Source organism: Leucoraja erinacea, chromosome 18, assembly GCF_028641065.1.
Source record: "Leucoraja erinacea ecotype New England chromosome 18, Leri_hhj_1, whole genome shotgun sequence".
Lineage (NCBI taxonomy): Eukaryota > Metazoa > Chordata > Chondrichthyes > Rajiformes > Rajidae > Leucoraja > Leucoraja erinaceus.
The window spans coordinates 40062042-40088498 of NC_073394.1; the positions used below are offsets into that span (position 1 = coordinate 40062042).

General features: G+C 45.2%; 1 protein-coding gene across 3 annotated transcripts in view; it reads left to right on the forward strand.

The window, feature by feature from the left end:
- The window catches only part of copb1 (COPI coat complex subunit beta 1), a 40730-nt gene extending 14750 nt beyond the window's left edge, over nucleotides 1-25980 (forward strand). For all 3 annotated transcript variants that reach the window (XM_055649890.1, XM_055649891.1, XM_055649892.1), the window contains exons 10-22: nucleotides 54-200; nucleotides 2647-2792; nucleotides 5333-5429; nucleotides 5944-6101; nucleotides 9725-9845; nucleotides 11358-11585; nucleotides 13021-13200; nucleotides 13905-14049; nucleotides 14172-14291; nucleotides 15156-15301; nucleotides 15401-15490; nucleotides 23665-23820; nucleotides 25673-25980. In XM_055649890.1, the coding sequence (XP_055505865.1) occupies nucleotides 54-200; nucleotides 2647-2792; nucleotides 5333-5429; nucleotides 5944-6101; nucleotides 9725-9845; nucleotides 11358-11585; nucleotides 13021-13200; nucleotides 13905-14049; nucleotides 14172-14291; nucleotides 15156-15301; nucleotides 15401-15490; nucleotides 23665-23820; nucleotides 25673-25732 (1794 nt within the window). In that variant the 3' untranslated portion in view covers nucleotides 25733-25980. The remainder of the gene's footprint in view (nucleotides 1-53; nucleotides 201-2646; nucleotides 2793-5332; nucleotides 5430-5943; nucleotides 6102-9724; nucleotides 9846-11357; nucleotides 11586-13020; nucleotides 13201-13904; nucleotides 14050-14171; nucleotides 14292-15155; nucleotides 15302-15400; nucleotides 15491-23664; nucleotides 23821-25672) is intronic.
- The last annotated feature ends 477 nt before the right edge of the window (nucleotides 25981-26457 follow it).

Genomic DNA, 26457 nt, shown 5'->3' on the forward strand with positions numbered 1-26457 from the left:
CCAATGTCAAAGCTGCGTGTTTGACAAATTCCGTGCGTGTTTGTTCTCTGCAGCTTGTCATCGTTTTAAAGAAAGAAGTTATCAAAACAAACAACGCGTCGGAGCATGAAGACACTGACAAATACCGTCAGCTTCTGGTCAGAACGTTACATTCGTGCAGCATCCGCTTTCCTGACATGGCAGGAAATGTAATCCCAGTGGTATGTGAGCATCTGTCACTCTCTTATCCTGGAAACCTATTCTGCCTGTTGTACCTTGTGTTGGTGCTGGCAAAGGTGTTTAGATGTTGTTGTATTGGCAGGTAGATCTGGCAGTAGCATGGGCAGAAGCAAGGACATTGCTGGCAAGCTCAGCCTTGTTCTCACCCACACCCATTGTACACTCTGATCAACTGGATACATGTTAAGAGCAGACATTTGCTTCACTTTTTTTCAGTCCAAGAAGTCGTAAGTGATAGGATCAGAATTAGACCATTCGGACCATCAAGTCTACTCCGCCATTCAATCATGGCTGATCAATACCTCCCTCTTAACCCCATTCTCCTGCCTTCTCCCCATAACCCCTGACACCAGTACTAATCAAGCAGGACTGGTGCACCACCACGGAAGTTTGTCCCTTCAACACAGTCCAGTGATCATGCTTGGTCTCTTTGGGACTTCAGGAATCAAATGCATCCAGCCTGTGCGTTTACTAATATAGAGGCTATTTGAAGTTGTGTTTACTGCAAGCAGCATGTTAACATCTCTTTAAATAAGAAATGCCACCGCAACACATTCTGATTTTGGCGTGATGGCACAGCGGTAGAGTTGCTGCCTTACAGCGCCAGAGCCCCGTGTTCAATCTTGACCTCAAGTGCTGTCTGTACGGAGTTTGTACATTTTCCCTGTGACTGCATGGGTTTCCTCCGGGTGCTCCAGTTTCTTCCTACATTCCAAAGTTTTTTGTAGGTTAATTGGCCCTCAGTATATTGTCCCTAGTCTGTAGGACAGAACTAGTGTACGGGGTCATTGCTGGTCAGCGTGGACTTGGTTTTTGGCTGAAGGGCCTGTTTCCACGCTGAATCTAAAACTAAAAATTAAAACTACAATGATAGATTCAAGATTCAATTTAATTGTCATTTGGACCCCTTGAGGTCCAAATGAAATGCCGTTTCTGCAGCCATACATTACAAACAAATAGACTCAAGACATAACATAATTTACATACACATCCATCACATCGCTGTGATGGTAGGCCAAAAAAACTTATCTCTCCACTGCACTCTTCTCCCTCCCCCCCCCCCCCCCCCCCCCCCCCCCCCCCCCCCGAGTCAGAGTCAAAGTCAAAGCCCCCGGCTGGCGATGGCGATTGTCCCGCGGCCATTAAAGCCACGCCGGGTGGTGCAAGGTCGCATAACGGGTCTTGGTGTTGGAGCCCCTGGCGTGCGCTCGCAGAGTCCCACGGCCATTCCAAGCCGCGCGGGGCGGTGATGTCAGGCCCCGCTCCAGGAGCTCTTCGACCCCGCAACTCGGGCGGGAGAAGTCGCTGTTGCGAGAGCCCTGAAAAGCGGTCTCCCTCCAGGGACCCGCGGGCTCCCGGTGCCGCCGTCCGCCAGACCCGCAGTTGCAGCCTCCGAATCTCCGGAGGTCGGGCCGCAGCAGCAGCAGCGCTCCACCACCGCTCCACCCGCTCCGGACTCGGCCAGCTCCGCGATGGTGAGGTGAGTCGTCGGCACCAGAGTCCCCGGTCTTCTCCTGTTGGAGGCCGCTCCTCGTTGCAGCCCCAACGACAACGGAGACCCGACAAGAAAAGGTCGGGTCTCCCGTGCAGGGAGAGATTTAAAAGTTACCCCCTCCCTCCCACCCCACCCCCACACACACACACACCCCAACAAAAAATAACAAAAACTACATGGAAACATAGACAAAAAAATAATAAAAACGCGGACGGGCTGCAGAGGCCGCTGCTGACGAGAGTCGCGCCGCCTACCGGATAGTAAACATATCTGAGAAAAGGGCACTTTCTGTTTCAAAACACTTGTTACAAAACAAGTTAACATATGATGTGCCTGTACTCGCTGGAGTTTAGAAGGATGAGTGGGGACCAAATAGTGAAAGTCCTGGATAGATCGGATGTGGGGAGGATGTTTTCACTAGGGGGAGAGTCAAGGACCAGACGCCATAGCTTCAGAATAAAAGGACGTGCCTTTAGAAAGGAGATGAGGAATTTCTTTAGTCAGAGGGTAGTGAATCTGTGGAATTCTTTGCCACAGAAGGCTGGGGAGACCAAGCCAGTGGATATTTTAACTTAGTTGGTAACTTACGTACGTACGTCAAGCGTTATGGGGCGAAGGCAGAAGAATGGGGTTGAGCAGGAAAGATAGATCAGCCACGATTGAATGGTGGAGTAGATTTGATGGGCTGAATGGCCTCATTATGTTCCTAGAACTTATGAAGTATTGAAAGGTGCAGAGTACATTTTGCACTCATTGAATATCACTGAACATTGGGTTCAAATACTGGAGAGAGAGCAAGGGAGGTCTGACAATACCCGACTAATATAAACATCTGATAAATGGGACTCTATTTTAAAACATGCTATAACTGAAAGTTACAGAGTAATTTGCCAGTTTTGGTGATGTGTTCATTACGGATGCTTACACCACAGCTGATGGAGTTCCTCAGTGATAGCAACGAGGCCGCTGCTGCAGATGTTCTGGAGTTTGTGCGGGAAGCCATCCAGAGGTTTGAAGCTCTTCGTTCAGTCATCGTCGAGAAAATGTTGGAGGTGTTCTACGCCATCAAATCTGTCAAGTAAGGCCCAGAAGATCTCTGCGCAGTAATAAATGCTGTGATTCTATGCTTGATTTCCACTCTTGTAAACATTTGACATCTGTTCATTCCTATTTAAATTATGTCTGAACAGAAGTGTAATTTTGGACACAAAGAACTGGTGATGTAAGCTTACAAAACATTGTGAAATGTGAAGCTAGAGAAAGGGATATAGGTGGAAGGGGATAGGGGAAAGGGGGTTATGAGAGTGGGAGAGCTGTGTGCGCATGCAGGTGGGGCACAGTGAAGAAGTTGGAGGGGGGGGGGGGAGTTGGGGGTTAGGTAGGTTTTGTTGGTTAGTTTAGTTTAGAGATACAGTGCGGAAACAGGCCCTTCGGACCACCAAGTCCTTGCTGACCAGCGATCCCCGCACATTAACCCTATCCTACACGCACTAGGAATAATTTACAATTATACCAAGCCAATTAACCTACAAACCTGTACATCTTTGGAGTGTGGGAGGAAACCGAAGATCTTGGATAGAACATACATACTCTGCACAGATAGCACCCATAGCCGGGATCGAACCCGTGACTCTGGCGCTGCATGCACTGTCTGCCGCTGTGTCACTGTACTGTGTGTTAGTTAAAATGTGAAAATTCTATGTCCATACCATTGGGTTGTAAACGACTCAAGAAGAATATGAGATGCTGTTATTCTGTTTGGTTTTCCATTTAAAGTGCTCTTTGGGTTATTTTTATATGACCAGGCATGAATTAATTATTGGTAGAGACAAAATGCTGGAGTAACTCAGCGGGGCAGGTGGCATCACTGGAGAGAAGGAGTGAGCGATGTTTCGGGTCGGGACCCTGCTTCAGACTGATGTCAGGGGAGTGGACAGGATGGAGATAGAATGTAGTCGTAGACAGTAAGACTGGTGGGTGAACAGGGAAGGGGGAGGGAATGGAGACCTAGGTAAAGCACGGGCTATTTGACGTTAGAGAAGTCAATGTTCATATCGCTGGGGTGTAAGCTACCCAAGGTGCTAACCCTCCAATTTGCATTGGGCCGTATCTGACAATGGAGGAGTCCCAGGTCAGATTGGGAATGGGAGGGGGAGTTAAAGTGCTGAGCAACCGGGAGGTTAGGTAGGTTAAGAGGGACTGAGCGGAGGTGTTCAGCGAAACGCTCGCCGAGCCTGTGCTTGGTCTCGCCGATGTACAGAAGTTGACACCTGGAACTGCAGATACAGTAGATGAGGTTGTAGGAGGTGCAAGTGATCCACTGCCTCACCTGAAAAGACTGTCGGGGTCCTTGGATCGAGTCGAGGGGGGAGGTAAAAGGGACAGGTGTTGCATCTCCTGCGGTTGCCGGGGAAAGTCCTGGGGAGGGGGTGGTTTGGGTGGGAAGGGACGTTGACCAGAGAGTTGCGGAGGGAACAGTCTCTGCAGAAAGCAAAGGGGTGGAGATGGGAAGATGTGGGCAGTAGTGGGATCCCGTTGGAGGTGGTGAAAGTGTTGGAGGATTATATGCTGTATGCAACTTCTCTGTACTATGCTGGGCTATCTCTGTCCCACCCACTCCCCTGACATCAGTCTGAAGAAATGTCTCGACCCGAAGCGTCACCTATTCTTTCTCTCCAGAGATGCTGCCTGTCCTGCTGAGTCACTCCAGCATTTTGTGTCTACCTTCGATTTAAACCAGCATCTGCAGTTCCTTCCTGTACCTATGACTTAATTATTTGTATATGTGCCTTCACTTGCAGTTTTACGTTGGGCTAGTTGTGGATGGATCCTGTTTAATTGCCATTTGGATTCCGAGTTCAAAATCCTGTCCCAATTTGTAGGTGGTTACTTGTGGGCTTTAGATAGGTAGTTACTTGTGGGCTTTAGAGTATCTGTCCTGTGGAGATTGACTAGTGCGGATTCATTTAGAGTTCAAAGAAGTAACAGGTTTAATATTGTGGATGATGGTGATCTTAACATTGCAGCTTGAGTATGGAATGTGCAAGTGTAATTGGGTAACACACAGTTTTTATTTTCACAAATAGTACAAACTGATAGATTATACTATGCAATAAATTCATTTGTTTGAAACATTGGGAATAATAAGCAGAAATCTATGGTGGATGTGGCCATTGAACAAATTCAAATAAAGACTGTGACATGGAGGAGACCGTCTTGCAGAACTTGTTTTTCTTTACAATCAGTTTGATATTTTCATGATCCATTCTTGATGGCATTAAGTTTTGTTTTCAGTTAATTTATGGACTGATGTAACCAAATTCAGTTTGGTTCATTTTGGAAAGTATTGTCATAGGTGCAAAATTTCCCTCTGGTTTTCTGTTGAAACGAAGCATTTAAAACAACATAACCCTTTACCTGACAGGAACAGCTGCACCATCTTGTAGTTCTCAGTTTAATGTACACAAGGTTCTGACTTCAAATGTTCAATCCGTTTCTTTGTCATCGGATGCTGACTGACCTGAGTATTTCCAATGTATTCTGTTGTTATTGAAGATTTCCAACATCTTGCATTTCAAAACACTTTGTTCATGTGGGTATCTTTTGTTTCTGCTGCAGGATTTATAGGGGAGCTCTCTGGATTTTGGGCGAATATTGCAGCTCTCAGGAAGACATTCAGAGTGTCATGACTGAAGTTCGCCGGTCATTGGGTGAGGTATGTGGGTATTTCTCTCTCCTGTGGAGTGCTGGGCTCCAGTCTGCTAACAAAGGACTGAATGAGAGATTTGTAGATGGTATACAGATACCCACATTTTTTTACCACATGTTTTAATTCAATCTAAACTCAAATAATGTCTTGCTAAGATTTACTTGCTCAATCTCTGTAGTAAGTGATATCTGAAAACAGAAATGGAAGCAAACCAAAATCAATTATTCAAGTATTTGAAATTGTATACAAAATGTGAATTGCAGTATGATTGTAATTGAAAATTGCAGTTATAATTGTTAATTCAACACCAATTCATTCCACATCTTTACGAGAAGTAATTAGAAATTCACCATAAAAATATTGGTGGCGGAATTATTTTCAGTTAAACTGAGAATATTGTTGAAGGAATTATTTTCAGTTTTCTTGTCGTGATTATGCAGGAATGTCCAATTGAAATATGGTGAGAGTGTACAAGGCTATTTGATAACTGTAACTAGTATTTGTCTGGCCCCTGTATTAGATTCCAATTGTCGATTCTGAGATAAAGAAGGAAACCGGTGAGCCGAGGATGGATGATGATGTTCAAGTGGTTCCAACACAAAAACTCGTGACAGAGATGGGAACCTATGCAACCCAGAGCGCTCTTAGTGCAAGGCCTTCCAAAAAAGATGAAGATCGGTAATGCCATATTACTTTACATTGTGTATAAATGCCATCACATTAAAAGGTTAGAGATAGATACCTCATTGCTTTAATTGAATCTGATATCAGCAACCTCCCATTCAATGAAATAGGCATTTTGGACACAAATGAAATCAAGAAATCTGAAGATATGCTTTCTGCAGTTCTTGCCCAAAATTGTGGGAAGCTTTAGTTTTGGATTCAAAGATGACTTTGTCCATCCGTCCTATTTTAGAATCGGTGTTGAATATAGCTGATCTTTCCAGTATTGTGCTACTCCTCCTCTAATCCACATTTCTTTCCTCTCCTCCCCCTACCACCACCAGCAATCACTTTAAAGAAGGGTTTTAACCCAAAGCATCACCTATCCATGTCCCCCAGAGATGCTGCCTGATCCACTGAGTTACACCAGCATTTTGAGTCATCCTTTGGTACAGCAGCATCTGCAATTTCTAGTACTTGCATTCCAACTTTGTTTTTCTGAACACAATGAATTGCATTCCTTAATGGCGGAGGTACTGAAGATATACAGTGCCCTCCATAATGTTTGGAAAGATCTATTAATTATTTATTTGTCTTTATACTCCAATTTGAGATTTGTAATAGAAAACAAAATCACGTGGTTAAAGTGCACATTGTCAAATTTTAATAAAGGCCGTTTTTATATATTTTGATTTCACCATGTAGAAATTACAGCAGTGTTTATAAATAACCCCCCCCCCCCCCCCATTTGAGGGCACCATAATCTTTGGGACACAGCACTGCCATGTAAATGAAAGTAGTCATGTTTAGTATTTTGTTGCATATCCTTTGCATGCATTGACTGCTTGAAGTCTGCGATTCATGGACATCACCAGTTGCTGGGTGTCTTCTCTGGTGATGCTCTGCCAGGCCTGTATTGCAGCCATCTTTAGCTTGTGCTTGTTTTGGGGGCTATTCTCCCTCTGTTTTCTCTTCAACATATAAAAGGCATGGCAGAGAGTTGGGTTCAGATCGGGTGATTGACTTGGCCACAAGAATTGACAATTTTTTAGCTTTGAAAAACTCCTTTGTTGCTTTAGCAATATATTTGGGGTGATTGTATTGCTGTAGAATGAATCGCCAAACATGAGTTTTGAGGCGGTACCCGGATGTGAAGCCGATGCAAAGAAGTCGAAGCCAAAGAACCGAATGGAAATGAGGCCGAAACGCCAAAAAACAGAAAGGATGGGACGCCTAAACGCCAACTAACCGAAAAGCTGCGTCGCCTAAAAGCAAACTGACCGAATGGCCGCTCTGTTGAAACGCCATCTACCCGAAAGGCGGCGCCGCCTACAGACCAAAGGACCGACTGCCGCTCAACAGAAACGTCAAATAACGGACATGACGTTGATGGGGGGCGGGACTAATCAGCGATTGGTCCAGACCCCCGCGTCCATCACATCACTGTGGTGGCATGAACATTGTCCCACACCTCCGCTCCACCCGACCCGCAGCCCGCGGAGGGTGGCCGTGGGAGAGAAGAAGGGGAGAGAGAGAAGAGGGGGAGAGAGAAGGGGGAGATGGGAGCGTGAGGGTCATTTTTCCACACAAGTCATAGGTGACTAAGCAATCTGAACCCAAGCACCAAGTTGTAAGCGGCCGAAGATGTGCATCCCTCGGGACAGCCCCCCATTCTCCCACGGCCACCCTCTGCGGGTCGGGTGGAGCGGAGGTGTGGGACAATGTTCATCCCTCCACAGTGATGTGATGGATGAGGTTAGTTGGCCCTTAGGCGTCCCGCCCTTTCGGTTAGTTGACGTTCCGGATTCGTACTCTTACGGTTATTTGACGTTTCGGCCTTGTTTCCATTCGGCTCTTTGGCTTCGGCTTCTCGTCCATTGGCTCCGTGTCCGCACACGTTTTGAGGCATTTGTTTGAACTTGAGCAGATAGGATGTGTCTATACACTTCAGAATTCATTATTCTACTACCATCAGCAGTTGTATCATCAATGAAGATGTGAGCTAGTACCTGCAGTAGGGATACATGCCCAGGCCATAACACCCCCACCACCGTGTTTCACAGATGAGATGGTATGGTTTGGATCTTGGGCAGTTCCTTCTCTCCTCCATACTTTGCTCTTGCCATCACTGATATAAGTTAATCTTTGTCTCATCTGTCCACAGGACCCTTTTCCAGAACTGTGGCTGCTCTGTTAAGTACTTCTTGGCAGACTGTAATCTGGCCAGACTATTTTTGCAGCTAACCAGTGGTTTGCATCTTGCAGTGTAGCCTCTGTATTTGTGTTCAAGAAGTCTTCTGCGGACAGTGGTCATTGACAAATCCACACCCGACTCCCGAAGAGTGTTTCTGATCTGTTGGACAGGTGTTTGGGGATTTTTCTTTATTATAGAGAGAATTCTTCTGTCATCAGCTGTGCAGGTCTTCCTTGGCCTGCCAGTCCCTTTGCTATTAGTAAGATCACCAGTGCTCTCTTTCTTCTTAATGATGTTCCAAACAGTTGATTTTGGTAAGCCTAGGGTTTGGCCGATGTCTCTAACGGTTTTATTCTTGTTTCTCAGTCTCATAATGGCTTGTTTGACTATCATTGGCACAACTTTGGTTCTCATGTTGATAAACAGCAATAAAAGTTTCCAAAGGTGATGGAAAGACTAGAGGAAACACTAGGCGCTGAGAGCTCTCTTATACCTGCATTAAGGAGGTGAAACCAAAATGTATAAAAATACCTTTTAATAAAATCTGATAAAGTGCCCTTTAACCACGTGATTTTTTTTCTATTACAAATCTCAAATTGTGGAGTACAGTGGCAAATAAATAAATGATGGATCTTTGTCCCAAACATTATGGAGGGCATTGGAGTTAATTTAGTTTAGTTTATTTTATAGATACAGTGCGGAAATAGCACTTTTGGCCCACCGAGTCCACACCGACCAGCATCCCTGCACTTTAACACTATCCTACACACTCGAGGGACAATTTACAATTAACCCAAGCCAATTAACCCACAAACCTGTACGTCTTTGCAGTGTGAGAGGAAACTGGAGCACCCAGAGAAAACCCACACAGGTCACAGGGCGAATGTACAAACTCCATATAGACAGCACCCATAGTCGGTATCGAATGCAGCAACACTACCGCTGCACCACTGTGTACAGTTCACTTCAAAACAGCTTTAAACACTATAGTCTGTCAACGTAAGCAACATATGTTGTCAATGTAGAATTATTTACTGATTTGAATCCCAAGGTTTAAACATAACATCTTCATGTTGGCATAAAAATGTTCATGTTAGCAGATCAGGAAAAAGTATAACCTTAAGAATTAAAGGACTATTGATTTTAATAAAAGTTTTCATGTCTTTCAAACTGAATGGCTTGTATTGCATGCACAAATTACTTTGATAGATACTGCTTCATCATCTAATTTTAAACTAAAAGTGCATTTTACCAAATATTTTGAGTTGCTTTCTGCTGTCTGTATTGTGTGGTATAGCTGTAAATCTTGGAGAATATAATTAGTAATATTTGATATCTCAATAATATTCAATAGGGCATTGATATATGCCATTACAAATGATTGCATCCACACAGTTCAGTTTTTGGGCTCTGTTAATTCTAAAAAATATTCGTACTCTTTAAGACCACCACTCCGTGGATTCCTGCTGGATGGTGATTTCTTTGTGGCCGGTGCCCTTGCTACTACACTGACCAAGATAGCTTTGCGTTATACGGCACTCGTTCAGGATAAAAAGAAACAAAATGTAAGTAATATTTCTGTTGAGAAATCAACAAGGAATTGAACAGCTGATTTCCATTGTTTCCACCAACTAGAAGTATTTTAACCTGAAAGAAGTTTCAGAAATTAAATATGCCATTAGAAGAGTATTTATCAAATTTATTTGCAAAACCTAGGTGTTAATTGTCAAGTTTGCAGTAAATATTAGCTATCGGCAAGGGCTCGTATTTAAAATATCAGGCATGAGATTTCTCCGCGGATTTTGAGTTTCGGTGGAGTATCGCCACCGCCGCTGTGGCCCCATCGTCGCGAGGCTTCACCACTGCCGACTCCCCACTTTATGCCTGCATGGTGCCGAGTGGCTGAGTCCACTTCACAGCCTCCATGGTGCCCATCTGCGGGCGCTGTCGGCCGCTTTGTCCGACCCGTGCTTCTATCCTCGAGGCCCTGGCCGGTGTTCTACTCGGTGATGCAGGAAGCATCGAGACCGCGACGGTGAGGCCTCGCGGCGATGGGTCTGCGGTGGCAGTGAGGCCTCGCGGCGATGGGTCTGCGGTGCCGGTGAGGCCTTGCCGAATTTGAGGATCCGCGGAGAAATCTATCTCTTCCTCTTTTGTCAGTTTTTTCATGTCATGTCTGAAGTATGCACAAGTTCAAATTCTGTTTTTAAAAAGACTGTTGCAGCCTGCTGTAATGTTCGCTGGTTCGGCCGGGACCGCGGACGTTTATGCCGGGGATGAGTGCCGAGCGGCCGAGTGGGGAGAGTAGACGGCGGTGATCTGGGGCTGCTTGGATCCGGGGGGTGATCTGGGGAGAGCATCGGGGTGCGACTGGGGAGAGGCCTGGGGGGTGATCTGGGGAGAGGAGCCGGGTGGATGGGGGTGACCTGGGGAGAGTGGACCGGCAGTGAGGCCTCGCTGCGGGTCCGCGGTGCTGGTGAGAGTGGAATTTGGGGTCCGCTGGGGAGAGTGGATGGGGGGGGTGATCCTGGGGAGAGTGGATCAATTTGATCTGGGGAGAGTGGTCGGGGAGATCTATGGAGAGTGGACGGGGGGTTCTGGTTTTTAACGGGGACTGGTGCAGTGCTGTAATGTTGGGCTGAGTGGACGGGGGGTGACCGGTGGACGGTGGGTGATCTGGGGAGAGTGGATGGGGGGTGATCTGGGGAAAGTGGACGGTGGGTGATCTGGGGAGAGTAGACGGGGGGTGACCTGGGGAGAGTGGACGGTGGGTGATCTTGGTAGAGTGGTGGTAATCTGGGGGAGGTTGTGGATAATCCGGAGGAGAATGAGGGTGGGGGGTAATCTCGGGGGGATAAGATGAATGAGTAAAGCAACAGATATCTGACAATGGATAAAGCATTTCAAATGTGGTGGAGCTGAGGAATTACGTGAGTAAAGTATTGCTTCACTGAAATTCTCAAAGCACAAGGAGTTGTGGTTGCTGGGTAAAGAGATATGGATGGAGATTGAATGGCAACCATTGACCTGCTCCTCCTTCTGTTTCTTACTTTCTTAAATAATCTTTCTTTTGATAGACTTTTATTGCGGAGTCAATGCTAATCATGGCCACCATTTTACACCTGGGTAAATCGTCTCTGCCGAAGAAACCCATCACTGATGACGATGTCGACCGCATTTCGCTCTGCCTCAAAGTTCTCTCTGAGTGTTCCCCGCTGATGAGTGATATCTTCAATAAAGAATGCAGAAAGTCCCTCTCTCAAATGCTGTCAGCCAAACTAGAAGAAGAGAAACTGTCTCAGAAGGTAATGTATTCAAGAAAGCCCAGGATGCGTAACAGTTGATCCGGGTGTTTTGTTTTTGTAACCTCTGTGTATATTTGAAGTGGGAGAATGTCTGGTATTCACGATTCAAATCACTGTTGTCCAAGAGTTACTGTTACTATGGCCCTTGTATACCTGTCAGATAGAATAGACACAAAGTGCTGGCGTAGCTCATTGGGTCAGGCAACATCTCTGGAGAAAAAGGATGGTTAACGTTACAGGTCAGTGACCCACTGAGTTATTCCAGCACCTTGTGTCTGTCTTTGGTATAAACCAGCATCTGCCATTCTTTGTTTCTACATCTTGTATTTCTGTCATTTGGCTAACAGAATTTGGGTACTTACAGAATTCACAAATCGCATCCCAAAAATTTGAGACGTGGAATCAAATTATCTGGTTGAATTTTGTGAAAAAAATAGATACTTTTCTCCATCTCATTTTCTCCATCCTCCCATCTGGGAAGAGGTACAGGAGCATTAGCTGCAAAACCAGCAGGATGCTCCTCAGCTTCTTCCCACAGGCTATAAGACTGTTAAATGGACTTTGCCCCCTGCCAAGTATCGCGCACAAACCCCCACACTGCAGCAGAGCCACTGTTGTGCCGCTGCCAGTCGGAACGGCTGTTGAATGTTTAGTAGAGTGTTAAATTTGTTCATGACATGTATTTTTTATTTTCATTTCTATTTATTTTTTCATGCACACTGAATGGACACTGGTTGAGCAACGTTTTTTTGTTTCCTCTGGGTATGCGAATACTCAAGAAATGACAATAAAGATATACAATATACAATACAATACAATACAATACAATATATATTTTCTACTCCCATTTCTTGATGCATGTGCAGATGAAGCAGCTTTGCGTTTTTTTTAAATCGCGATACAAACTGTTTTTGGTGACACAACCTTTTCACGATGTGGGTGCTGCCTGTGGAGCAAATGTACTTATCAGTAAAATGATTTTAATTTTAAAAGCTTGAAAGATAAAAAAAATCTCAAAGTCAAATTGCTGTTGCAGATTTCTGATTAAGAACATTTGATTAAATTGAAACTTCCTGGTCCATGGCAAAAATGAACATCTGTAAACAAATATTTGTTCAAAGCATCTCTGAAGAACCTGGAGATGTTTCAGTCCAACAAAAATGTTCTAAAAATAGATGTGAATGCGCATGTAATTAGAGTTTAACACGGGTGTGCCTTCAGATAGTTTAGGAAAGAATTGTTCTCCATTCGCCACAGTTGTTGTTCTCCTACATTCAGCCAGATACAACAAAATATTGCCCTTCCCTCGCATAATTATGTTGGCTTGGAATGGTATTAGGATTTCAATTCTCAGCGTGTTGGTCCTGAATCCTGTGGACCACTGTTATAGTTTGTGTAAATGTACCCTGATGATTTTCTTCTTTGCCCCAAACAGAAACAGTCTGAGAAGAGAAACGTGATGGTGCAGGCAGACGATCCCATCTCCTTCATGCAGCTGATGGCCAAGAATGAAATGTCCTCCAAAGAGGACCAGTTCCAGCTCAGCTTGTTGGCAGCAATGGGTAACACACAACGAAAGGAAGCTTCCGACCCCCTGGCTTCCAAGCTCAGCAAGGTACAGTGATGATACTTGACCCTTCACTTTAATGAGAAACTCTCTGTAATCATTATTCCCTTGCTATCTCGACCACACCGTCTCCCTTCCCTTTCTCCCTTTCTGTGTCCCTACTGTATCTGTTCTCCAGATGAGGCTGTCCACTCCAGGACATCTGGATTAATTGGTTGATGTTACCCTCGCCCACATCTCATCCATTTCCCACACTTCTGCTTTCTCCCCACTAAAGTTCCATTAGTCCATGCTTTCAGCATGCCAGCCTCTGCATCCAACATGTTATTAGTCATTCCCACCAGGTGCAACACAATTTCACCAGCAGTCGGCCCTCCCTGTCCCTTTCTGCTCACCATGATAGCCATTCTCCCTACGTCTCCCTGGTTGGTTTGTCCCTCCTCACCCATCTCTCCCTGTCTCTGGGCACTCTCCCATGCAATGGATTTAATCATCTAACCAGGTAAACTGAGCGGTTATTGTCCTTGGAAAGCTCACTCATGGTTGCAACGTTTAAAAGACACGGGACAGGTACATGGATAGGAAAGGGTTTGAAGAATATGGGCCAAATGTGGACAGGTGGGACTAGTGTAGATGGGGCATCCTTAGTTGCTCTGATCAAGTTGTGCCAAAAGGCCTGATTCTGTACAGTGTGATTGATTCTATGACTCAAAAGGAGTACTGGGTTATTGTGTTTTATTTTTATTTTGTAGGTTACACAGTTGACTGGTTTCTCAGATCCAGTTTATGCAGAAGCCTATGTACATGTCAATCAATATGATATTGTACTTGATGTGCTTGTGGTCAATCAGACCAGTGACACGCTTCAGAACTGTACTCTGGAACTAGCCACGTTGGGTAGGTTTTCACAGTTAAGAAAGAGTTCATTTTATGATTTAACTCTTTGAGACATTGCTGTATGAACGTCATTTCACGAGAGGCAGTGATGTGTATCCTGTTTGTTTTTTCCCCCTCACCAGGCGATCTTAAACTCGTCGAGAAGCCTTCACCGCTAACACTCGCTCCACACGATTTTGCTAACATCAAGGCAAACGTCAAAGTAGCTTCAACAGAAAATGGCATCATTTTCGGGAATATAGGTGAGAAGGAGGTTTGTCTACCCGGTAACAATTTGTGTGTTAATGTCTGAAGAAAAATAACACTGGATTAGGAAAGAACAGATAATAATGGAATAATGAACGTTTGTTGATTCCTGCCTTAATGTTGGATTCCTTTTGATATTTATTTTAATCTATGGAAAAGAATTGACAAAGCGTGATGTGCGGAAACAGCTCGGTGTAGTTGGTATCAACACTGTCGACATGGGTTTTGAGAACCGTTTGTAATCCTCCCAAGGGGAACTAGCACAGACTGTTGGCAGGACTCTTCATGGCATGTCCCACACATGGAGCACGCCATCTCCACTGTAGGAAATATCATGTGCTGTGGCCAGGCATGGAACTGCTCAGAAATGAGTCAAATAAAACTAACACCGGTTAACCCACATCTTAAAACTTAATTTGAGATATCATAATGTCAAAAAATTCAGTGTTTCAGATATATATATAGAACAGCACAGCACAGGTACAAGTCCTTTGGCCCACAATGTCTGCCCGCGCCAAGCCTATTGCTAGGTTAAACTAATCTCCTCTGCCTGCACATGATCCATATTCCTCCATTCCCTGCATATCCATGTGACTATCTAAAGGGCTCTTAAACACCACTGTCGTATCTGCCTCCACTACCACCCCTGGTAGCAAGTTCCAAGTACTCACCACCATCTGTGTGTAAAAGAAAACAAGTGGAGATGTTTGGAAACGAGGAGGAAAATACTTTAAAAATGAAGTGAGAAAATCAAAATGTCTTTGATGAACAGAATCACTCCTCTTGACTGTGTTCCATGGGAAGGATTTTTTTCCGTTTCGGTACTTGAATTGATAGTTGTGCCTGATCTGTGTTTGCAGTTTACGATATATCCGGGGCAGCCAGTGACCGCAACTGTGTGGTGTTGAGCGACATACACATTGACATCATGGACTACATCCAGCCCGCTCTGTGCACCGACGCAGAGTTCCGGCAGATGTGGGCCGAGTTTGAATGGGAGAACAAGGTAGAGAAACCATCTACCAAAACAATAGTTTGCTTGCTCAGTTAAAACAGCTGTTCATGGATAACTGATTGAATTGTTTGTGTGTTTTATTTCATCAAGGTTACAGTTAATACGAACATTACTGATCTGAATGAATATTTGCAGCATATTCTTAATTCGACCAACATGAGGTGTCTGACTCCAGAGAAGGTGAGTGTATTTGTTGCCACAATAGTGGGATATATGTAGAAATCGGGGCTCTTCCTCTTTTTGCCAGGCAGTACTAAACTCCATCCATGCCCTCTTCTTTGCAGTTGATCTGTCAGCTTCAGTTCATAAAATGAGCACATTTCCCGCTAGTATTTTATGACTTAGATCAGGGGTTGGCAACCTTGTTCTGCATAGGGGCCGGGACGCATGTCTGTGAGCGGACCACATCTATCGCGCGTACACATGGATCCCGCCGTTCTGGATGGCAGGCATCAAATCACGTGTTCACAGAAGTTAGACAAAAGTGCTGGAGAAACTCAGTGGGTGAGGCAGCCTCATGCAATCCTTCCATGTCTCACAGGCTGTGTATCTCCAGCATTTTGTCTACCTTCAATTTTTCCTGCACCTGCAGTTCTTTCTTAAATGTGTCACAGAAGGTGCGCGACCATGCTGGAGGCTTTGCGCAGGATGCGGTACGGCCAGAGCTCGGCCGCGCTCAGGGCGGTCGGCGGGCCGGATGATTACAGGGGAAAAAATCCGCCTGTGCACTGGATGTCTTCAGGTTACGAGCCGCATTCGACCCGGGGACCGTAGGTTGCTGACCCCTGACTTAGATGTTTATGCTTCCTGAATTAGACATTTGGAGTTTCAGAACGTTGTGTCTATCTTCAGTTTAAACCAGCATCTGCAGTTCCTTCCTAAACAACTCTGAGCATGCAGTTTCCCAAGGACAGAAATATTAGTTACCATGAAACTGAATGAGTGCTGCTGAAATTGTCATGTCCATATTGTTTAAGTCATAAAACTTACTCCTATTCATTAAGTTGGTCATTGTTGTCGGAAGGCGAGTCGTAGGGTCATACAGCGTGAAAGCAGCCTCTTCGGCCCAATTTGCCCATGCCAACCGACATGCCCCATCTGCACCAGTCCCACCGGCCTGAGTTTGGCCCATTTCCCTCTAAACCTATCCTATCCAAGTACCTGTCCAAATGTTTCTTAAATGCTGTGATTACATGCCTGAAATATCTCATCCATCGGCGTTTTCTACAATACAATACAATACGGTTTATTTGTCACATTGCACATAAAGTGCAAGTGAAATGAATTGCCAGCAGCGGTACAATGAGAAAGAACACACACAAAAACACACTAAAAATGTAACATAAACATCCACCACAGCATTCATCACTGTGGTGGAAGGCACATAATTTGGCCAGTTCTCCTCCATTTTCCCCCGTGGTCGGGACCTCAACCCTCCGCAGTCGCCGCTGCGGGCGTCCAGATGGTAAAAGGACAAGGTACAAGTCCAGGTAAGTCCAGGGTCGGCTCTTCCCCACCGGAGACCGCGGCTTTAAGTTGGTGTAGGCCGCAGGCCGGCGGTCGAGATTTAAAGTTTAAAGCTCCCGCCGTGCCGCAGCCAGAAGCACCGCAGACCGCAGGGCCGGCGGTCGAAGCTCCCCTCCAGGGGTGATGGTAAGTCGCCACCGCGCCCGTGGTAGAAGTTGGCCGCGGGCCGGCAGTGATGGCTTCTTCTTCCCCCGGGTCCCCCATGAGGGATCCCGGGCTGTAGACGCCGCGCCAGCTGGAGCTGTGCAGATCGCGCGCGGCTTCAGGCTGCCGGCTGCCCCGGGCCAGCGAAACAGAGCGCTCCCCTCCAGCGAGCCCCAGCGAGGGCTCACCCGCTCCACGCCGAGAGTCCACGCTGCACCCGCCGCTGAAGCCCCGGGCGCGTCTCCGGGAAAGGCCGCGCCGATCCTTGCTGTTAGGCCACGGGGGAGGCGACCTGGAAAAAGTCGCCTCTCCATGGAGGAGGCGGCCGAAACGGTTTCCCCCTCACCCCCCACACAAAACACACAAAGAAACATTAAAAACATACTTTAAAACATACTAAAAAAAAAAAAAAAAGTTGATGAAAAAACTAACGCGCTGCTGACAGGGCTGCCGCCATTGCAGCGCCCCCACCGATACATGCCTACCACCCATGCTGTACAATAGAAGTTGACCCTCAGGTACCTATTAAATATTTCCCCTCTCACCTTAAACCTCTGGTCCTCTGGTTCTTGATTCCCCTATTCTGGGTAAAAAACTGTACATGTATCCTATCTATCTACCAGATAGAAGGCAATTCTGGATTTAGTGTTGTCTAATGAACCAGATTTAATAAGGGCTCAAGGTAAAGGAACCTCTAGGAGGTAGTGTTCATAATATGATAAGTTTGAATCTGCAATTTGAGAGGGAGAAGGTTAAATCAGAAGTGTCAGTGTTGCAGTTGAACAAAATGGACTTTGAAGGCATGAGAGAGGAGCTGGCCAAGGTCAACTGGAAAAAGATCTGAGCAGGAATGATGGTGAAAAAAACAATGGCAGGAATTTCTGGGCATAATCCAGAAGATGCAGGATCATTTCATTCCCAAGAGGAGGAAAGATTCTAAGGGGAATAAGAGGCAACCGTGGCTAACAAGGGAAGTTTGGGATGGAATAAAACCAAAGGAAAAGGTGTATAACATAGCAAACAGTAGCGGGAAGCCGGAAGATTGGAAAACTTTCAAAGGACAAGAGAAGGAACCAAAACGGGCAATACGGGGTGAAAAGATGAAGTATGAGGGTAAGCTGGCCAAGAATATAAAGAAGGATGGTAAAGGTTTCTTTATGTATATTGGAAAAAGATTAGTAAAGACAAATGTGGGTCCCTTGAAGGCAGAAACAGGTGAAAATTATTATGGGGAACAAGGAAATGACAGAAGAGTTAAACCGGTACTTTGTTTGTGTCTTCCTTAATGAAGACAGAACCAATCTCCCAGAGGCCAGAGGATCTAGGGAGACAGGAACTGAAAGAAACTTGCATAAGTTAAATCCCCAGGGCCTGGTGGTCTGCATCCCAGGGTACTCAAGGAAGTGGCTCTAGAAATCGTGGACGCATTGGTGATCATTTTCCAGTGTTCTATAGATTCAGGATCAGTTCCTGTGGATTGGAGAATAGCTAATGTATTCCCACTTTTCAAGAAAGGGGGGAGAGAGAAAACCGGGAAATATATGGATGAACGAGAGACACTGGATGTAGTGTATCTGGACTTTCAGAAAACCTTTGATAAGGTCCCACACAGGAGATTAGTGGGCAAAATTAAAGCACATGGTATTGGGGGTAGGGTATTGACTTGGATAGAAAATTGGTTGGCAGACAGGAAACAAAGAGTAAGAATAAACGGGTCCCTGTCAGAATGGCAGGCAGTGGCGAGTGGAGTGCCGCAAGGCTCGGTGCTGGGGCTGCAACTATTTACAATATAAATGATTTTGATGATGGGATTAAAAGTAACCCAGGCAAATTTGCAGATGGCACAAAGCTGGGTGGCAGTGTGAACTGCGAAGAGGATGTGTGGAGGTTGCAGGATGACTTGGGCAGATGCATGGCAGATGCAGTATAATGTAGATAAATGTGAGGTTATCCACTTTGGTGTCAAGAACAAGGAGGCAGATTATTATCTCAATGGTGTCAGATTACGAAAAAGGGAAGTGCAACGAGACCTGGGTGTCCTTGTACACCAGTCACTGAAAGTAAACATGCAGGTGCAGCAGGCAGTGAAGAAGGCTGATGGCATGTTGGCCTTCATAACAAGAGGATTTGAAGTAAAGGAGCAAAGAGGTCCTTCTGCAGTTGTACAGTTCCCTAGTGAGACCACATCTGGGATATTGTGTGCAGTTTTATTCTTTTTGAGGAAGGACATCCTTGCTATTGAGGCAGTGCAGTGTAGGTTCATGAGGTTAATCTCCTGGATGGCGAGACTATCCGTGGTCCCTGCCTGCTTCAAAAAATCCATCATTGTACCGGTACAAAAAAATGCCTCCCCAGCCTGTCTTAATGACTACCGTCCGGTGGCCCTTACCTCGGTAGTCATGAAATGCTTTGAGAGGCTGGTGAAGAAACACATCTGCACCTTCCTCCCTCACAACATGGACCCGTTGCAGTTCGCATACCGTCCGAACAGATCCACGGACGATGCGGTCTCGCAGGTTTTGCACACCGCTCTCTCTCATCTTGATAGCCAGAAGGGGGGCTACGTGAGGATGCTGTTCATAGACTTCAGTTCATCCTTCAACACGATAGTCCCCACCAGATTGGCCGAGAAGCTACTGGAATTAGGGCTCAACACCTCCCTGTGTGCCTGGGCCCTGGACTTTCTCACCGCCAGGCCCCAGGTAGTCAAGATGGGAGGGAATACATCGAAGTCCCTCACCCTGAGCACAGGATCGCCCCAGGGTTGTGTCCTCAGCCCCCTATTGTACTCCTTGTACACACATGACTGTGTGGCTAGGTTCAGCTCCAACTCGATAATTAAGTTTGCTGATGACACTGTGGTGGTGGGCCTGATCTCAGACAACGATGTGAAGGCCTACCGGGAGGAGGTGGCTGATCTAGCAAAAAAAAAACTAAGGAGCTGATCATGGACTTTAGGAGGGCACATCATCCGAGGACGTACACGCCATTGAGGATAAATGGGGATCCTGTGGATAGGGTGAACTGTTTTAAATATCTGGGAGTCCACATCTCTTGAGGATATGACATGGGCATCACACGCCGGAGCACTCGTGAGTAAGGCAAGGCAGCGCCTTTACCACCTCAGGCAATTGAGGAAATTCAGAGTGTCTCCGAGGATCCTCCAGTGCTTCTACTCAACGGCTGTGGAAAGCATCTTGTCCGGAAATATTACCATCTGGTTTGGGAATTGCTCTGCCCAGGACAAGAAGGCTCTGCAGAGAGTAGTGTGTTCGGCCGAACGCACTATTGGAACTTCACTCGCCCCCCTGCAGGAACTATACATCAGGAGGTGCAACTGCAGAGCCAATAAAATCATGGGAGACCCCTTCCACCCCTGCAATGGACTGTTCCAGCTGCTACGGTCAGGCAAACGCCTCCGTTGCCATGCTGTGAGAACGGAGAGGTTGAGAAGGAGTTTCTTCCCAGAGGCAATTCGGACTGTAAACTCCTATCTCACCAGGGACTAACTTTACTGAATGTTTTTCCTTCCGCCCACAATATTTAATATGTAAAAGAATATGTGATTCTGTTTGTAGTTTGTTTGGTTGTTTGTTTGTTTGTCTTTTTGCACAAAGTCCGCGAGCATTGCCACTTTCATTTCACTGCACATCTCGTATGTGTGTGACGAATAAACTTGACTTGACTTGAGGAAAGATTGGAAAGACTGGGCTTGTATTCACTGTAATTTAGAAAGATGAGAGGGGATCTTAGCGAAACGTATACATTTATAAAAGGACTGGACAAGCTAGATGCAGGAGAAATGTTCCCAATGTTGGGGGGGTGCAGAACCATGGGCAAAAGTCTATGAATAAAGGGGAGGCCATTTAAAACTGAGATGAGAAAAAACTTTACAGGCAAAATCTTCTCTTTAACTTTACAGGCGAAACGGGCCTCCTCCTGCACCTATTTTCTATGTTTCTATTTTGGTGATATTTATATTCTGGCATTAAGTAGGTTCCTCTGGACAAGCTGTGTGGTTTGATCCATTGATGTGCTCTAACAGGCTGGTCTTGCTGGTGTAGTTTGCTGCCTGCAGTTCTCATCCAGAGTTGCCCCTCGCCTGTACAGGTGACCCCTTCCCGTGTTGCGGAGGGGTTGTGTTCTGACAAGTCCCTGAACACACAGCGAATATTGTCTAACATGATTCAATTTTCCCGTTGAATCCCACTTTATAGTCAGGGATGAGTTCCTGCAGGATATTTATTCACACACTTCATCTTTGATGACAGTGACCCACCACCATAGTGGCCAAATCATTGGATGGATTTAAGAGAGAGTTAGATAGAGCTCCAGGTGCTAGTGGAGTCAAGGGATATGGGGAGAAGGCGGGCAGGGGTTATTGATAGGGGAAGATCAGCCATGATCACAATGAATGGCAGTGCTGGCTTGAATGGCCACCTTCTGCACCTATTTTATATGTTTCTATATTAGATGTGGGGTGGGGGAAGGGGTGCATGGTCAAACTCGTGGGTAGAGAAAGGGGGGAGGGGGGATATTGGGTAAATGGAAGGGATCTGTGGGAGAAAGGCGGGTTTGAAAGACCCCATGGACTATTGCAAATGAATGAGTGATTGGGATCCCTTTTGGGACGTCCAGAGCTAACGAGCAAATCGGGGCCAGATTGTTGCTAATTGGTCGCATTTGGTGGTGATTGTTCGTGCCTAAATGCAAGAATCACTTCACGCTGCTCCAAGTGAAAGCATTGGATGTGGAGAAATGGGGAGTTGGGTGAATAGGTCAAGGAGTTAGAGCAGAGTTGTAAGAATAGACAAATATCCTTCTAACAAATGGGTAATTTCTTGACCCGTTTGAGTTCAGGGAAACTTGCTTGGTATCTCTACCTGACATTAGATGTCACCATTACTCAACCCTCCAAGATAAAAGGGGAACAGTTGTTGCCAATTTCTCCCAATCGCTCTCTCAGCCCACATTTACCACCAACACCGCTAAAACTATTCTTGGTTTCTTTTCCTCTATTCCAATCACACATGATAACTGTAACAGGTAATTAAATGTGACTCGTCAAAGGATACGTTGTGCCCCCTAAAATTAAAATGAGAGGGCATTATTTGTGAGGGTGGTTGAATGAAGATTCAGATTCAGATTCAGATTCAATTTAATTGTCATTGTCAGTGTACAGTACAGAGACAACGAAATGCATTTAGCATCTCCCTTGAAGAGCGACATAGCAAACGATTTGAATAAATAATAATAAGTGTCCGGGGGGGGGGGGGGGGGGGGGGGGGGGGGGTGATTGGCAGTCACCGAGGGAGTCAATTTGAAGAAGGTGGCTGGTCTTTGAATACACACGTCTGAACTGGGAAGCAATGAATAAAGTGCTGTTGTGTTTGAGCGTATGTGAACCGAGTCTTGTGTAACGCTGCCACCCAGTGGAATGGTTAAACACTGCACACTGGCTCCCAGCGTTTCCAAACAAGACCTTGTGCTGGTTTTTGAGCAAAGGGTGACTTCAATGGGACTATAGCTCTGGCCTCACTAAACCCACGTTGAAATGAGGATCATCCTGACATCAACAATGTCACTGCAATCACTTGTTGTGGGGAATGAGTGCCACAACCTGCCTTTTGCCAATTACACCCATGATTGGTATTGCCAAAATGTGAACAAAGTAAATGGTAACTGTAAATGGCTGGATGGTGTTTGTCAATGTGTAACTGTGCAGGCAGCAGAGTTCTGAACCTGCGATATGAGATTACCGCGATGGGTCCGTGATTAGCAGTGGTGAATCCAGGTCGTTGTGAAAAGAGCAATTCTTGGTTTGAAATGTCTTTTGTCCACGATTTTATTTTAAAACCTGGGCAGCACGTATGCACTTGATTACCCGTTACAGATAGGATGTGGCTGGAATGTGGAGACTGATGGATGGAATGAGAGGTTGAGGAGAATCTTCATCGCATTGTGGGAGGGAGGGGCTGAGGGAGAGCAGATGTGTAGGCAACAGAACAACTGGTCAGTGGTCAGTCAGATGCAGAGACACTGCCGTGTGATGAGGGAAGCACCCTATCCAAGAGTTCTTCTTTACGTATGCCGTCGGCTTTGGGGGGTTATAAGACATTGCTTACAAATTCTCCAGTGTGTGGCATCTTCACCCTCACCATCACCCGGCGGGGTCACAACATCGGAGGCCTGGATTGCCTCAGCGCAGAGGGAGAGCAAGGAGGGAAGAGACAATGACTTTGGGACTTTAAACTGTGTTGAGTGTTTGTTTTGTTATTTATTCTATGTTATGACTGCAGGCTAAACCATTTCGTTGCACTGAAAAGTGCAATGACAATAAATTGAATCCAATCCAATCTTAAGTTTATGTTTAATATTGTCATGTGGATCGAGATCCAGTGAAAAGCTTTGTTTTTCATGCTATCTAAACAGACCAGATAATACCATACAATCAAGTCGAACTCGGGTAGCAAGGGAAAGATACTGAGTGCAAAATATAGTTCTCGACAACTCAAACTTAGTTACGTGGAACCAATTTATTCACTTATTTCCCTGCATGTTTGGCATAAATATGGGGTTGCATTTACCCTTCAGACTGTTCTTCTGTTTAGGGAGTTTCTTGCACCAGTGTCGTTTGTGAGACAGCCGATTTCCAAATAATATAAATTGTTTTTCAATTTCAGGCACTTTCCGGTTACTGCGGTTTTATGGCAGCCAACCTCTATGCACGTTCAATATTTGGAGAAGATGCACTTGCAAACGTTAGCATAGAGCGATCAGTTCACCTGGGACTTGATGCTCCTGTGACTGGGCACATACGCATTCGGGCAAAGAGTCAGGTACGTTGTGTCCAATTCGGCAGTGAAATTCTATCATTCAAGTACATACCGAAGCATAAGCAACGCTTGGATTTAAAATGTCACTAATAAACAGTGCCCTCCATAATGTTTGGGACAAAGACCCATCATTTATTTATTTGCCTCTGTACTCCACAATTGGAGATTTGTAATAGAAAAAAAAAACACTTGTGGTTAAAGTGCACATTGTCAGATTTTAATAAAGGCCATTTTTTATACGTTTTGTTTTCACCACCTAGAAATTACATCAGTGTTTATACATAGCCCCCCCCCCCCCGCCCCCTCCATTTCTGGGCACCATAATGTTTGGGACACAACAATGTCATGTAAATGAAAGTAGTCATGTTTAGTATTTTGTTGCATATCCTTTGCATACAATGATGCTTGAAGTCTGCGATTCGTAGACATCACCAGTTGCTGGGTGTCTTCACTAGTGATGTTCAGCCAGGCCTGTATGCTTGTTTTGGGGGCTAGTCCCCTTCACTTTTCTCTTCAGCATATAAAAGGCATGCTCAATTAGGTTCAGATCGGGTGATTGACTTGGCCACTCAAGAATTTACCATTTTCTAGCTTTGGAAAAACTCCTTTGTTGCTTTAGCAGTATGTTTGGGATCATTGTCTTGCTGTAGAATGAACCTCTGGCCAATGAGTTTTGAGGCATTTGTTTGAACTTGAGCAGATAGGATGTGTCTATACGCTTCAGAATTAATTATGCTACTACCATCAGCAGTTGTATCATCAATGAAGATGTGAGCTAGTACCTTCAGTAGGGATACATGCCCAGGCCATAACACCCCCACCACCGTGGTTCACAGATGAGATGGTATGCTTTGGATCTTGGGCAGTTCCTTCTCTCCTCCATACTTTGCTCTTGCCATCACTGATATAAGTTAACCTTTGTGTCATCTGTCCACAAGATCCTTTTCCAGAACTGTGGCTGCTCTTTTAAGTGCTTATTCGCAAACTAACCTGACCATGCTATTTTTGGGGCGAACCAGTGGTTTGCATCTTGCAGTGTAGCCTCTGTATTTCTGTTTATGAAGTCTTCTGCGGACAGTGGTCATTGACAAATCCACACCCGACTCATGAAGACTGTTTCTAATCTGTCGGACAGGTGTTTGGGGGATTTTTATTATAGAGAGAATTCTTCTGTCATCAGCTGTGGAGGTCTTCCTTGGCCTGCCAGTCCCTTCGTGATTAGTAAGCTCACCAGTGCTCTCTTTCTTCTTAATGTTCCAAACAGTTGATTTTGGTAAGCCTAAGGTTTGGCTGATGTCTCTGGCAGTTTTATTCTTGTTTCTCAGTCTCATAATGACTTCTTTGACTTTCATTGGCACAACGTTGGTCCTCATGTTGATAAACATCAATAAAAGTTTCCAAAGGTGATGGAAAGACTGGAGGAAAGACTAGGTGCTGAGAGCTCTCTTATACCATATAACAATTACAGCACGGAAACAGGCCATCTCGGCCCTACGAGTCCGTGCCAAACAACTTTTTTCCCCTTAGTCCCACTAAGTCGCATGAAGGAGGCACTAAATACACCTGAGCAATTACAAACACTTGTGAAGCCATGTGTCCCAAACATTATGGTGCCCCGAAACACTGCTGTAATTTCTACATGGTGAAACCAAATGGATTAAATGGCCTTTATTAAAATCTGACAATGTGCACTTTAACCACATCTGGGTTTTTTTATTACAAATCACAAATTGTGAAGTTTAGAGGTAAATAAATAAATATCGGGTATTTGTCCCAAACATTATGGAGGGCGCTGTACATCTGCACACGTTAAACTGGATAAACTTCTGTTCACTCTGTCTGTTCTTTGTTGCAGGGAATGGCTCTCAGTTTGGGTGACAAGATCAACCTGTCCCAGAAGAAAGTGAAAGCATAGCGGCTTTAAACATCCTTTCAGCTTAAATTAATGTTAGTTTAATCCATCGATATCCAATGTATCTAATACAAGATCATAGATGTTAAGTCTGCTGAGGGCACTTGTGATTGTTCACCTTTCCATGCAATGAAGCTTTTATCATACAATTCAAAGACTGTAGAATCCTTTAATCTTGTCTTCTGGGCCTTGCTGCAGACGTCTCTTTTACACTAAAGTTTATCAATTATAATAAAGATAAATTCTGGAAATGTTTGCTGCTCATCTGGTTTTTGGGAATGTTAAGAAATGTTTCATTCATAGAAACGTAGAAAATAGGTGCAGGAGTAGGCCATTCGGCCCTTCAAGCCTGCACCGCCATTCAACATGATCATGGCTGATCATCCAACAGTATCCTGTACCTGCCTTTTCTCCATACCCCCTGATCCCTTTAGCCACAAGGGCCACATCCAACTCCCTCTTAAATATAGCCAATGAACTGGCCTCAACTACATTCTGTGGCAGAGAATTCCAGAGATTCACCACTGTGTGAAAAATGTTTTTCTCATCTTGGTCCTAAAAGATTTCTCCCTTATCCTTAAACTGTGACCCCTTGTTCTAGACTTCCCCAACATTGGGAACAATCTTCCTGCATCTAGCCTTTTCAACCCCTTAAGAATTTTGTAAGTTTCTATAAGATCCCCCCTCAATCTTCTAAATTCTAGCGAGTACAAACCGAGTCTTATCCA